The sequence below is a fragment of the Seriola aureovittata genome, chromosome 10, assembly GCF_021018895.1.
Source record: "Seriola aureovittata isolate HTS-2021-v1 ecotype China chromosome 10, ASM2101889v1, whole genome shotgun sequence".
Classification (NCBI taxonomy): Eukaryota; Metazoa; Chordata; class Actinopteri; order Carangiformes; family Carangidae; genus Seriola; species Seriola aureovittata.
Window position 1 is genome coordinate 28017286 of NC_079373.1, and position 14089 is coordinate 28031374.

Here is a 14089-nt window from a genome sequence, read left to right on the forward strand (position 1 = left end):
AGGAAAAATTAATCATTTAACTTCAGATGGACTTTTATATTATCTATATCAAAAATCTACTACGGTGTATTAGGGCCACACTGAGGAAACAAATCTGAAATATCGAGAATAAAGTCATAATTTTACAAGAAAAAAAGTCATAAAATTATGAAAATTAAGTCGTAATCTTACAGGAAAAAAAATCCTAATGTTATGAGAATAAAGTTGTAATTTTACAAGAAAAAATATTATATTATATAAATAATATTACTTTTTTCTTGATATATGTCTGTCCTGTGGCTGTGTACCTGTGTTCATCGATGTGTGTTGTTGTTAATGAAGAAAATAAATGGAGTCTTTTAATGAACTGGCTAAAAGAAACAGGTGCAGCAGGCTGAGAGGGTTTTGTTCTCTTTCCTGTTTCTTTTCCCGCCAACTGCTGCTCCACGCTCTAGTCCACAAGATGGCGGCAAGCGCCTGTAAGCTGGTGTGTCGCTACCCGATCTGCCAATAAAACCGGAAGAAAAACAGCAGTGTGGGGACACAGCGGAGGGACGGAAACATGTTTATTCATTTTTTTGAAAGCGATTGGATCAACAACATTGTAATGGAGAAGTTAAACCAGAAGGAGGCGGCAATGTATCAAAATGGATGCCGACTGTTGTAAAAACCGGAAGTAGACGAAGAAGAGCACACCTGCCTGCGTAGTCTGTTTGGATGGCGGGAGTTACAAAAGTCTTTCTATTAAAAGTCAAACATGTATGAAGAGAGTTGCTATAAAACATCCGTGTTGAAACAGGACTGAGAGCTGAGGAAGGTCAGGACTCACGAAGAAGAAACCGTCTGACTCAGGTGAGAGTGTGTGTCATAAACAATCAGGTAGACTCAAGATACCTGAGACTGATCAGTTAACTTATCACAGAGCATCAAGACAACGACATGTGAAGCTGTTGATGTTATATAAATCAATGAAGATATATGGGTTCATGAATTGTGATGACGTATTTTAAACTACCTGTGTGGTTTATTTGTACGTCATCAAAATAAAAAAAGCTTGAAAAAGTGATGCAGTGTAAGAAAAAAGTGTTTTGATTCTTATGTTAAAAGTATATGTTCATGCTCCCACAGTTGGATCTATATGAAGCATGATAATTATACATAATGTTCTGGAGACCTGACATTTAAACAAACAATTTAACGACCATCCTTTGACTTGTAGGTAATTACAACATCTGTTGCAGGTAATGGAAGTGTGCGTTTTATTACACACACATATCCAAAATGCTGGTGAGACAACTTTTCTAAAGGCTTCCACTCTTTGACTTCACTGTTTAATACAATGAGAGTATTTTAACATGTTTTGGAGCTTTGCACAGATTGAATTGAATCTGGTTTTAAAAAAGCAACAACATGCTGGTCTTACATCAGTGTGAAACACCACGCGTTGCCAAGTTCTTACAAAATGAAAGAAAATACTATGTAATTACAGATAATATCTAGAAACTGAAAACAAAACAAAAAACAAATTCTAAACAGCTGGAACCAACAGAGTCAAGTTAAAACAAGCTTCACCTCAATGCTGTTCACACATTAATTCCCTCCTGATGAAAATCCACTTATATTAAGTGATTGATAACAGTCTGAACGGGGCAATTCTGCATAATAAGCACTTTGACTTTTAATATTTAATTATATTGTGCTGATTTTGTATTGAGTATTCATACTTTTATATATGTATGTATACGTGTGTGTGTGTGTGTGTGTGTGTGTGTGTGTGTGTGTGTGTGTGTGTGTGTGTGTGTGTGTGTGTGTGTGTGTAAGTATGATGAAGTTCAGCTCAGGTTCTTCCATTTCTCTGGATCATCTCTGAGATGTTTCTACACCTTGTTGGAGTCCACCCGTGGTAAACTCAACTGATTGGTAACACACCTGTTTATAAGGTGATATAGACACACACCTGTTTATAAGGTGATATAGACACACACCTGTTTATAAGGTGATATAGACACACACCTGTCACCTGCAGAGACAGGTGTGTGTCGAGGCTCAGTGACCTCCATCATTCTGATATGAAGAAGTCTGGAACCAGGACTCTCCTGGAGTGAGGGACAATGACTCTGTGAATGTCCCTGAGTCGCCCAGCCAGAGGCCTGACTTGAACCCAATCCAACATCTGGAGAGACCTGAAAACATCTGTCCACTGACGCCCACATCAACCAGACAGTGTGAGAGGATCTGCAGGGAACGACAGGATGTGACATCAGACCCAGGAAGACTGGAGGCTGTGATCACTGAGCTGCTGAGTGTCTGAATACTTCTGTCAGTGTGATACTTCAGTTTCTCATGTTTAACACATTTGCATAATGAGGTATGACTTCAAATGATTTCAGTAAAAAACTTCATAACAGCAGAGTAAAAGGCTCTGGAGACGTTCTGAATGAAATCTAAAGTAATTATGTTTCACTCGCTTTTATTTGTAATATTTCTCATTCTCAACCTTGTGTTGAGACTCTACGGGTCAGAATAAATCTTTGTGTTAAAGTAAAGAAAGAATCATTTTATGATCCGGTTTATTTAAACTGGAGGATCCATTACATCAGCTCCGGATAATAATTCATCTCTCATCAGTGTTTGATGTATGATGATGTGTCACTAGGACAAAACTCACAATCAGTCCTGGGTCTGGAGGTCCTGAGGGGGATCTGGCTCCGAGTCCTCGCTGCAGGGTTCAGGTCTAAGATCCAGCTCCTCGATGACAAGCGGAGGTGTTGACAGTGCCGATGCTCGCTGACCTGCGGACCAGCAGGAGGCGCCGCTCCCGGCAGAGACGACAGCTGAAGCTTCAGAGGAATGTTTTGGTCCGGGAGCGTCCTCCGGCCCAGCAGCTCCTGCACCGCTCTGATGTCTGAGTCTGAGCCGCCGGAGTTCCCAGCATGCCTCTGACTGGCTCAGGTGGAGCGTGAGGCTGGGCCGTCTGCTGTGGGGAGGCGCGGCCTGCAGGGGGCCCTCTTCCTCCAGGCGACTGCAGCTCCAGACTCCAGAGACTCTGGCTCCAAACAAATGTCCACAAACAAAGAGTGGGAGGGGAGAAGCTGCAGGAGGACTCGGTCTGTGTTCAGCATGAAGCTCATCAGCTCCTGGAGCTGAAAATAAAAGTCCAAGGACAGAAAATTAATCTGCAACTAATTGATTTTACTTTTTAAGTTCCTATTTTCAAAAAATAAAAAGCCAAAAATCAACAAATTACAGCTTCAACATGTGAATGTTGTTTTTCTTTCTCTTTATGATGTGAACTTAAACATCTCTTGGTTTGTCATGACATTTGATAAATAATCATCAATAACAATGATCATTAGTTAGAGTCCTAGTGTAAATCATCTTACACTGGACATGATGTTGGAACATACAAGATTGGCGGGTGTGATCATTTACCTCTGTTAACGATTGTTTGCATTATTGATGAATCCACTGATTGACTGAATTAATGATGTCACCTGGTCCTGACTGAACCTGTGCGGCTGTAGGTTGGTACCTGCGTCATGTGACATTATGTTTGAGTTCTTGCCCTTCAAGTTGCCCCGTCACTGTGACGTCCAGTAAATCCTGTTAATGTGCAGAGCAAGCTTCACCCCCCCACAGGAGTCCACCTGATGTGGTCTGAACTCAGAAGACCAAACGCATATCAGCATTTTAAATGTTAATTTAATCTCTTTTATAATTATTCTCTTTTAATTCTAATTTTAGCCTCGTTTTCTATCAAGTTTACTTCAGAAATTAAAGTTACTGTCCTAAAACTAGAGAAAACAGTTATCCAATCAGATTGTTGTTGTTGTTGTCTCTAGGCAGAGTAAAGGTCAGCGCACTGGTGAGGACTTCATAACGATTTATAGGACTTCCTGAAGACTGAAGACCAGAACTATCAGACGGGGTTTCCCTCCTTCCATCCAGGGGTTTACATCAGTAGATCAGGACTTCACTGTCTCATCATCTTCCTGGTTTGTGATGCAGGTAAATCTGAATGAATGAAACTGTTGTTTTCATGGTTTCTGTAAAGTGAACTGAGCAGTTGAATTGTGGAGAATCTGTCTGAGCTAACGACGTGTAGCAGAAGTTAAAATCTTTATGTCTCTATGTTGTGTAGCTCGAGCTTTAAACGTGTTCGCTGGTGACCAGGATCCAGACTGTTAGCTGTTAGTTATTAGCTGTTAGTTATTAGCTGTTAGCGGTCAGTTATTAGCTGTTAGTTATTAGCTGTTAGCGGTCAGTTATTAGCTGTTAGTTATTAGCTGTTAGCGGTCAGTTATTAGCTGTTAGCGGTCAGTTATTAGCTGTTAGTTATTAGCTGTTAGCGGTCAGTTATTAGCTGTTAGTTATTAGCTGTTAGCGGTCAGTTATTAGCTGTTAGCGGTCAGTTATTAGCTGTTAGTTATTAGCTGTTAGCGGTCAGTTATTAGCTGGTAGTTATTAGCTGTTAGCGGTCAGTTATTAGCTGTTAGCGGTCAGTTATTAGCTGTTAGTTATTAGCTGTTAGCGGTCAGTTATTAGCTGGTAGTTATTAGCTGTTAGTTATTAGCTGGTAGTTATTAGCTGTTAGTTATTAGCTGGTAGTTTTTGCCTCCTCTGTTTAAGCTTCATGTCGAACAGCGAGACTCAGCCGAGATACGTGAGAGTGATGACGGGGAAGTGAAGGGACGGTCAACAGGGGTGGAAGGCCTCAGTCCCACACTCAGGGTTCACCTCTGACCTGCGACAGTAGGACGAGGTCACACTTCTGCTCGTACTGACCATGATGTCATGTCTCAAATCAAAACTAATCTTCATATGAAACTTCAGTATTTTTCTCGTCACTAGTTGATGAACTCGCTTAAAGTTTCAGCCACTAAAATGGGAATAAAACATCCACCTGCTGACGCTCAGGTTTGACGTTGTTCTTCCACTGAGCTGAACAGATCAGATTTACCAGGTAACAAAAGGAGATTTTAATAAAAATGTACTTAAATATCAGCAAGTTTATTTCTTGTACAATTAACATACTTTTAATTTTAAAATGCAATTATTGTTGAGTCAGAGTTAAATACCTTTGGATTATTTAAAACCCTCCAGTTCCCACTGCCGTGTGTACAGTGTGTTTCTGTCCACACACACTGATGTCACAGTGAAGCAGCAGCTGACTCCAGGTGTCGGTGTCGTCCTTGATGACTCCAGGTGTCGGTGTCGTCCTTGATGACAGAAGGTGTAGGTGGATATTTAGTCCCGCTCACAGGTTAGCGGCGGCTAGGCTAACAGGATGCCACCTAGTAAAACACATGGAGCAGCTTCCTGCTGTGTGATATTCAACAGTAAGGGTCACTGGAGGTATGACTGCAAGCAAATGGCACCATCTGTCTGAGAGCTGCAGCCAGGCGTCCTGCAGGCTGCAGGAGGAAACTCAGCCCCGGTTTATTTACACCTCCAGTCTGACGCTCTGCAGGCTCCACGCCGCTACAGCAGCTCAGGTTTTATAGCTTCACTTCTGAAAACTAATCTCTTTTAATCAGAGCCGCTCCATTTATCAATTAATCAACGGATGGAGAGTTAACTGGCAGCTACTGATAATCATTTAAATCAATTTACCTCATACAACAAACACTATGATTCACAGAGTTTCTCAGTCTTGGATCAAACTGAAGGTCAGAACGTCTGAAGACATCACTTTAACTTTTTTGTGACGATGAATAAACCAATCAAGAAAGTAATTGGCAGATGAATCAATAATGAAAATGAATATAGCAGCTCGTTAGCATTGTGCCTGTGTATGAACTGCAACTGTCACAGCAGGTGACTGACTGCTCACCTGTCATCAGTCTGTAAATGACTGACAGGTGAACGGCCTCGCACCAGTTCATCGAACATTTATGTTCAATGTTTTAAAGATTTCAGAGATCAGAAAGGAAAAAGCAGTTTGACTGTACAAACTTAAACTCCATTATTATAGCTCCGCCCATCACACAGTCATGGCTGGGAGCTTTCCTCTCGTCTTCATCAGTGGTTTAGTTCCTGTGCTGAGGATGATGATGAGGATGAGGGTGAGGATGAGGGTGAGGATGAGGGTGATGATGAGGGTGAGGATGATGAGGGTGATGATGAGGGTGATGATGATGAGGATGAGGGTGAGGATGATGATGATGAGGATGAGGGTGAGGATGAGGGTGAGGATGATGAGGGTGAGGATGATGAGGGTGAGGATGATGAGGGTGAGGATGATGAGGGTGAGGATGAGGATGATGAGGGTGATGATGATGATGAGGATGAGGGTGAGGGTGAGGATGATGATGATGAGGATGAGGGTGAGGGTGAGGATGATGATGAGGGTGATGATGATGATGATGAGGGTGATGATGATGGTGATGATGATGATGAGGATGAGGATGATGATGATGATGATGATGAGGGTGAGGATGATGAGGATGAGGGTGAGGGTGAGGGTGATGAGGGTGAGGATGATGAGGGTGAGGATGATGAGGATGAGGGTGAGGATGATGATGATGATGATGAGGGTGAGGATGATGATGATGATGAGGGTGAGGATGAGGGTGAGGATGATGATGATGAGGGTGAGGATGATGATGATGATGATGATGAGGGTGATGATGATGAGGGTGATGATGATGGCGATGATGATGAGGGTGATGATGATGAGGATGATGATGATGATGATGATGATGATGAGGGTGAGGATGATGATGATGAGGGTGAGGATGATGATGAGGGTGAGGATGATGATGATGATGATGAGGGTGAGGATGATGATGATGATGAGGGTGAGGATGAGGGTGAGGATGATGATGATGAGGGTGAGGATGATGATGATGATGATGAGGGTGATGATGATGATGATGAGGGTGATGATGATGGTGATGATGATGAGGATGAGGGTGAGGATGATGATGATGATGATGATGATGAGGGTGAGGATGAGGGTGAGGATGATGATGATGAGGGTGATGATGATGGTGATGATGATGAGGGTGATGATGATGATGATGAGGGTGAGGATGATGATGATGATGATGAGGGTGAGGATGATGATGATGAGGGTGAGGGTGAGGATGATGATGATGATGATGAGGGTGAGGATGAGGGTGAGGATGGACGTTCATGTTGTTGGACAGGCGTCAGTTGACGTCCCTGCGCTGGTGGATGAGGATAAATGTTCTTATGTTAGGTGTCGTTACTATGGCGATAATAACTCATGGTTGTGTGGTGTGTAACTGAAATATAATGGGTAATAAACAGTGTCATGCTCTGACAGCGCAGGTGTAGCGCAGGTGTAACGTGTGTTGTGGTGAAGCAGCAGTAGGGGGCGCTCCAGGCAAAGCAGCAGGTTTGATTGTATTTTGAATGATGATGATGAAGCAGGTGAAGTGTGTTCTCAGGTCACTGTCTGTCTGCAGGAAGCTGTCACCACCATGTTTACTGTAGTTTACAGTGACACGTTACACTGTAAAAATACATATGAATTATATGTGTGAGTTGTGCAGCAGAGGAAGGAAGAACAGGGCTCAGACAGTCATTCAAACATCAGCTGTAATAATATCAAACATGTAGAGAAAAGAAAAAGAGCTATAATAATAATAATAATAATAATAATAATAATAATAAGGAATCATGACAGTACTAACACTTGAAATGTGCCTGAGGTGTGAGACAGACCCAGTCACAAAATTCAATTTAAATAAAAGATATTTTTAAAAGTGTGATTAAAGAAGAAGAACGTTGAAAGTGAACTTCTACATTTAATAAAAACAACTTCCACAATAAGGTCAAAGAAAATCCTTGGAGCGCCTCATTAGATAAGAGTGAGTGTCAGACCGTCAGAGACCGTGATGAAATGTACGTGGAAGGTTTTGCTCGTGAGAAATGAATTAAAACATAAACGCAGCTGAGGAGGATTTACACAATGATTCATTCACATTTCCTGATCAGAGGAGTCACATCCTCACAACAACTGATGTATGATGAGACTAAGATACACAATCAGAAGAAGAATCAGAGAACAACCTTTTCAAACGTGTTCAAGGTGTTTTTATCTACAATAATAATATGTATAATAATAATATAACACTGGGTTTTATTATGTGTCATCCAGTAAATGGGACTGAAACGTTGTTGATTGTTTTCATGTTGCAGCAGGTTGAAATTTTTCATCCAGATATGAAAGAGTGTTTGTGTGAGAGACGAACACAGAGGAGCGTCGCTGGTTTCCAGTAGAACAGAGGGTCGGACAGTGGGAGCAGACTGGTTCAGTCCCAGTGGCTGCAGTGGGGGACTCGCTGGGGACACTGGTGTATTTTGAGGGACAGCGCGTTACAGGGAGCTGCCTGCTGGTCTGCCTGTGAGCCCAGCTGTTGAGGCTGATTTGGGGGGGGGGGGGGGGGGGGTGTTGAGTGGCATCACCACGCGACATCTGCCAGTCGTGGGGGTTAGACGGCCCACGGCTGGGCCTCTCGCCGCCGCGCTGACATGCTCCATGTTGTCTGACAGCGTTTAACTCTGTGTAAACTCACAGCTGGGAGCATGAGCTCACAGGCTGGGGGGGGGGGGGGGTCCGACCTCAGTCAGTCAGCTGGTCTTTACCTGAACTCTGTTACACCTACTGATCCAGGTGGGTCAGAACCTCAGACCAGAACCAGACCTCTGATGTTCAGTTCTTGTGTTCCCAGTGTCACAGTGAATCCATGTGTATTATTATTGTTCATTGTGTTAAACAGAGAGAAACTGAGGAGCTGTGGACGCAGCCTGAGGAGGAAGAGGAGGATGATGAAGATGGGGAGGATCGGCCTTCACAGCTGAGCTCTATCTAAACTGATCAATAACTTGTTTCCTCCGATCACTGTGAGTCCTGAATTATTTACTGTATATCTCAACGCACAGACACACACACACACACACACACACACACAAAGACACAGACTGAGACACACACACACACACACACACACACACACACACACACACACACACACACACACAGACACAGACTGAGACACACACACACACACACACACACAGACACACACACACACACACACACACAGACTGAGACACACACACACACACAGACACACACACACACACACACACAGACTGAGACACACACAGACACACACACACACACACACACACACACACACACAGACACACACACAGACTGAGACACACACAGACACACACACACACACAGACAGACAGACACTTTTGTTTAGTGAAACATTTCCAGTTTTTATAAATCTTTTTTTTTTAATTCAGATGTTTGTTTTAATTAAAGTGGATTAAAATGATATAAATGATTAAAATACCTTTTTATTCCTAAGGAGCCTCATACTATCAAATCAAATAAAACTTACGTCCTCACATTTACACATTCTTTTAAATTAATGAATGTGGACCTGGACCTGGACCTGGACCTGGACCTGAATCTGAATCTGGACCTGAATCTGGACCTGGAACTGGACCTGGACTTGAATCTGGACCTGGACCTGGACCTGGACCTGAATCTGAATCTGGACCTGAATCTGGACCTGGAACTGGATCTGGACCTGGACCTGAATCTGGACCTGGACCTGAATCTGGACCTGGACCTGGACCTGGACTTGAATCTGGACCTGGACCTGAATCTGGACCTGGACCTGAATCTGGACCTGGACCTGGATCTGGACCTGGACCTGAATCTGGACCTGGACCTGAATCTGGACCTGGACCTGGACCTGGACCTGAATCTGGACCTGGACCTGGATCTGGACCTGGACCTGAATCTGGACCTGGACCTGGACCTCTGGACCTGGACCTGAATCTGGACCTGGACCTGGATCTGGACCTGGACCTGAATCTGGACCTGGACCTGAATCTGGACCTGGACCTGGACCTGGACCTGGACCTGAATCTGGACCTGGACCTGGATCTGGACCTGGACCTGAATCTGGACCTGGACCTGGACCTGGACCTGGACTTGGATCTGGACTTGGACTCCACCTCCTCTGAACTCCTCCATCCTGTGGAGGGAAAGCTGCAGCTCAGGACGGTCCATGTCCACTGGTTTACATTAGGGGTGTCCAAACTACGGCCCGCGGGCCCTGTTGGCTCTGAGCGGCCTCATTCACAACAGGAAATATGTTTTGAAGCAAACATTATATTAATAATATTACTTTTGTATGAACATAATGAGAAAATGTCGTCGACACATATTTTAATTTTCTGGTGTCGAGGTAGAAAAAAAGAAAAAAGCTTCGTCTTGTATCTGAGGACGAAACAGTTTCATGTTGACGACATCTGATGTTTTTGAATGGAGAGATGTCACATGGTCTGTGTCAGAGAGAGATGCATTATGGGCTCATGAACACTAAGTGTCACTGTAAAAAAGCCTCCAGTGTCTTTAACGCCAAAGTTCCAGACCAGGACCGGGAGGTCTGGGTCTCATGGCACCTCAGCAGAACCAGGTCTGTGGAGAGGAAGCCCGAAGAAAAGCTGAGAGCTCAGGACGTCACTGACTGTGACAGTCGAGTAGATTCTGCTCTGGTGTTTCACACCTACAGAAATCTGAGATTAAATCTACAGAACTCTACCAGCTCGTTGCTGAGTAAATAAATATAGAAATACAGAAATCTTGTTGTATCACGACAGCTGCAGAGATGACAAACAAAATAAACAACCTCACTAAACTGCAGCAGTGATAAGATCCACAGGCTAACAAGCTAGCAGGCTAATGAGCTAACGAACTAACGAGCTCTCTCAGGCATGTGATGTAAGAAGATGTGATGAGACAGAAGACGAGTCCCTGGAGAAGAGGTGAGAGTCAGAGGACATCTGTCCGCTGAATGGACTGCAGGAGACTGATGAAGATGATGAAGATGAAGACCAGCAGAGACCTTCACTTCCTCTACAGACAGACATGATGATCATCATGTAGACCCAGCTCTTCTCCTGCGATCTCCTAGTTCATCTGCTGCACGTCCAACCACTGAGTTTACCTCATTCAGCAAGAATTCAACAGTTTCAGGAAGTTTTACTTTGAAAATTCAAAATTTAAAAATACAAATCTGATTCATTATCATCATTCATCTAAAAACTCTTTCTCTTCTCTTTTTTCTCTCCATAATGAAAACAACGTTAGCAAGCCACAAATAAACATGAGCTGCTCTGCTCAGGAAGAATCAGGAAATGACTTCCTGTCAGTCCTTTCAGTTTAAAGTCACTGACTTCCTGTCAGTCCTTTCAGTTTAAAGTCAATCTGAGTGCAGTGTATCACTATGTTTTACTGTGAAACTGGAGGATTCTCTATGAAGTTGTACAGACTCTGTTTCTCTCGCTGCGCTGGCGGCCATTTTGTTTTCAGGTTGTCCGCCTGTCTCATTCTCGTGGACACGATATCTCAGTAACACCTGGAGGGAACTTCTACAGATTTGGAACAAACATTCACTTGGACTTGAGGATGAACTGATTCGATTTTGGTGGTCAAAGGTCAAAGGTCAAGGTAAGAAAACACTTTTTAGTCATAACTCAAGACAGCAATGGTTAATGTTTGACAAACAGGAAGTGACCTGGAGGGGGCGGTGACTCTAGTTCCTCTGGTTTCTCAGTGGATTTCTGGACCTTTATTGTGGAGGGACATCCTTAGGAAGTGATGTCACACTGAGTCTGAGGGTTGGGGTGTTCTACCTGAGCTGTTATTGTTTATGTTGTGATGAGAAGAATGTCATGTGATCAGTTTTAATAAAACTATCTTTAATGATTGTTGATGTTACAAACTTTCATCTTATCAACATAGAAAAACAGTCAAATTGAAGATTTGTGTTTCTAGATAAAAGTCTGTCATTGATCGACCCATTGATCGACCCCCCCCCCCCCAGTCCAATAAATAAAGAGTTTAAAGGGCGCGGCTCTCTACGCGTTGGTCATTGCCTTCTTCAGCTGGTGCAGCTTGCAGTCTCTGGCGGCGGCCTCGGCTCGCTGCAGCATCGTCTGCTGTAATCCGTTCAGATGTGAGGGGGGGCCGTGCAGGGGCCCCAGGGGGCCGTAGTTGGAGTATCCGGGGAGGAAGGGGGAAGTGTAGTAGAGGTGTCGGGGCAGGGCGGAGCTGTGGGGGAACGGGGTCCGTGGCGTGGAGCTGGGGGGGGCCGTGGCCTGCTGTCCCGCCCCCCCGCTCTGTGAGGAGTCATTACATCCTTTAGATTTGTCCGAGGACGTGGCGATCTCAGCCAGGGACCACAGTTTGGGTTTAGGGGCCGGGCTCGGCCCATGGATGGAGCTGCAGGAGTCCCCGCGCTCCTTGGAGGGGGGGCTCGAGGTGCGCTCCACCTCCGACGCTCCGAGCAGCCCCAGTGGGGCGGTTTGGGGAGAGGTGGGGCCCGGGAGGAGGGGCGGCCTCCGGTCCCCCGACTCCTTAAAGTTGGAGTCAGTGAAGCCTCGGTCAGTGTCGCTGTCGTCCCTGTACGGCGCCCCGCAGGGGTCCAACACCGAGGGGGGGCCACGGCCCGCTACACAACAACAACAACAACAACAGGTCAGCAGGAGAGTCTCACACACACACACACACACAGACACACACACACACACACAGACACACACACACACACACACACAAACACACACACAGACACACACACACACACACACACACACAGACACACACACACACACAGACACAGACACAGACACACACACACACACAGACACAGACACACACACAGACACACACACACACACACACACACAGACACCCACACACACACAGACACACACACACACACACACAGACACACACACACAGACACACACACACACACACACACAGACACACACACAGACACACACACACACACACACACACAACCAGAGCTACAAACATAAAATGATCCATCTGATATTTTAATCAATAATCAATAATCAATAATCAATAATCTCCTTCCTTTTAAAAAAGGAAAAACAGAATTTTCTGAAATGTGAAATTTTCTTCTGAAAACTGAAAAAACTGAATCGATGAAAAATCAAACGTCAGACAGAAAATAATAAAAATAATAAAAATAATTAACTGTGAAACAAAATGTAAACGACTTTTCTTTGTTATTGATTTTCTCATGTTTTTATTATTTTACCTTTTTAAATCTGTTATTGAATCTTATTCTCTGATTTTTTCTTTCAGCTCATCAGTGTGAACCGCACTCACCTGTGTGAGAGGTGCTGTACAAATAAAGTTTGATTGATTGATTGATTGATTGATTGATTGATCTCGGAGTGAAGCAGATTTAATGACACACTGATCATCATATAAAATATTAAACACACTGATCATCTCTCATTTTAATAGAGATTTACACCTGTTAATAAAAGACTAGAGGTTTGTGATGTATTAATATATGAATATAAATATAATACTATTAATAATAATAACAACAATAATAACAATAATAACTTTATTATTATCATTAATAATAATAACTTTATTATTATTATTAATATTAACAATAACAATAATAATAACAACTTTATTATCATTAATAATAATAACAATAATAATAACAATAATAACGTTATTATTATAATTAATATTAATAATAATAATAATAATAACAACTTCATTATCAATAATAATAATAATAATATGGTGTCGGGACAGGAGGAGCGCTGCCCGTCAGCTCTGTGGTTTAAACAACAGACTTGAAGAAAAGACAAATGATCTGATCAGTTTGTGAAACGTAGGAAAGTGAGAGTGACGGTGTCTCAGTGATGATCAATACATCTGATCAGTGGGGCTTCAGTCTATAGTTTCAGCTGATGAACAAGTGATTGGTTTATTAATTAATCAGTATTAATAATTGATCAGTTGTTTTGTCTCAGATTCATTTTCCTGCTGAGGAAGGAAATGGAAAATATTTCCTCTGACAAAAACGTCACTGATCGATCACTTATCTAAATTATTGATCGACTGATCGATTAGTTTTATGGTTGTATTCTGTTGCTTTGTGTTTAATGTTGAATCTGTGTGTGTCTGATTTAAACTGGATGAATGGACTGATGGTTGCAGCTGGACAGAGATGAACAGATGTTTTCAGGTGTGGACAGAGATGAACAGATG

General features: G+C 43.1%; 1 protein-coding gene and 1 long non-coding RNA gene across 2 annotated transcripts in view; one reads left to right on the forward strand and one right to left on the reverse strand.

Annotated features, from left to right (window-relative positions):
• The first annotated feature begins 107 nt into the window (after positions 1-107).
• LOC130176089 (uncharacterized) lies at positions 108-11570 on the forward strand. Its single transcript, XR_008828815.1, has 4 exons — positions 108-831; positions 3822-3987; positions 8730-8853; positions 11351-11570. It is a non-coding gene; the product is annotated as an uncharacterized LOC130176089 (long non-coding RNA).
• Positions 11571-11714: 144 nt separating this feature from the next.
• irx5b (iroquois homeobox 5b) overlaps positions 11715-14089 on the reverse strand; it is a 4358-nt gene continuing 1983 nt past the window's right edge. The window contains exon 3 of the mRNA XM_056386959.1: positions 11715-12491. Coding sequence (XP_056242934.1) covers positions 11899-12491 — 593 coding nt within the window. The 3' untranslated portion in view covers positions 11715-11898. The remainder of the gene's footprint in view (positions 12492-14089) is intronic.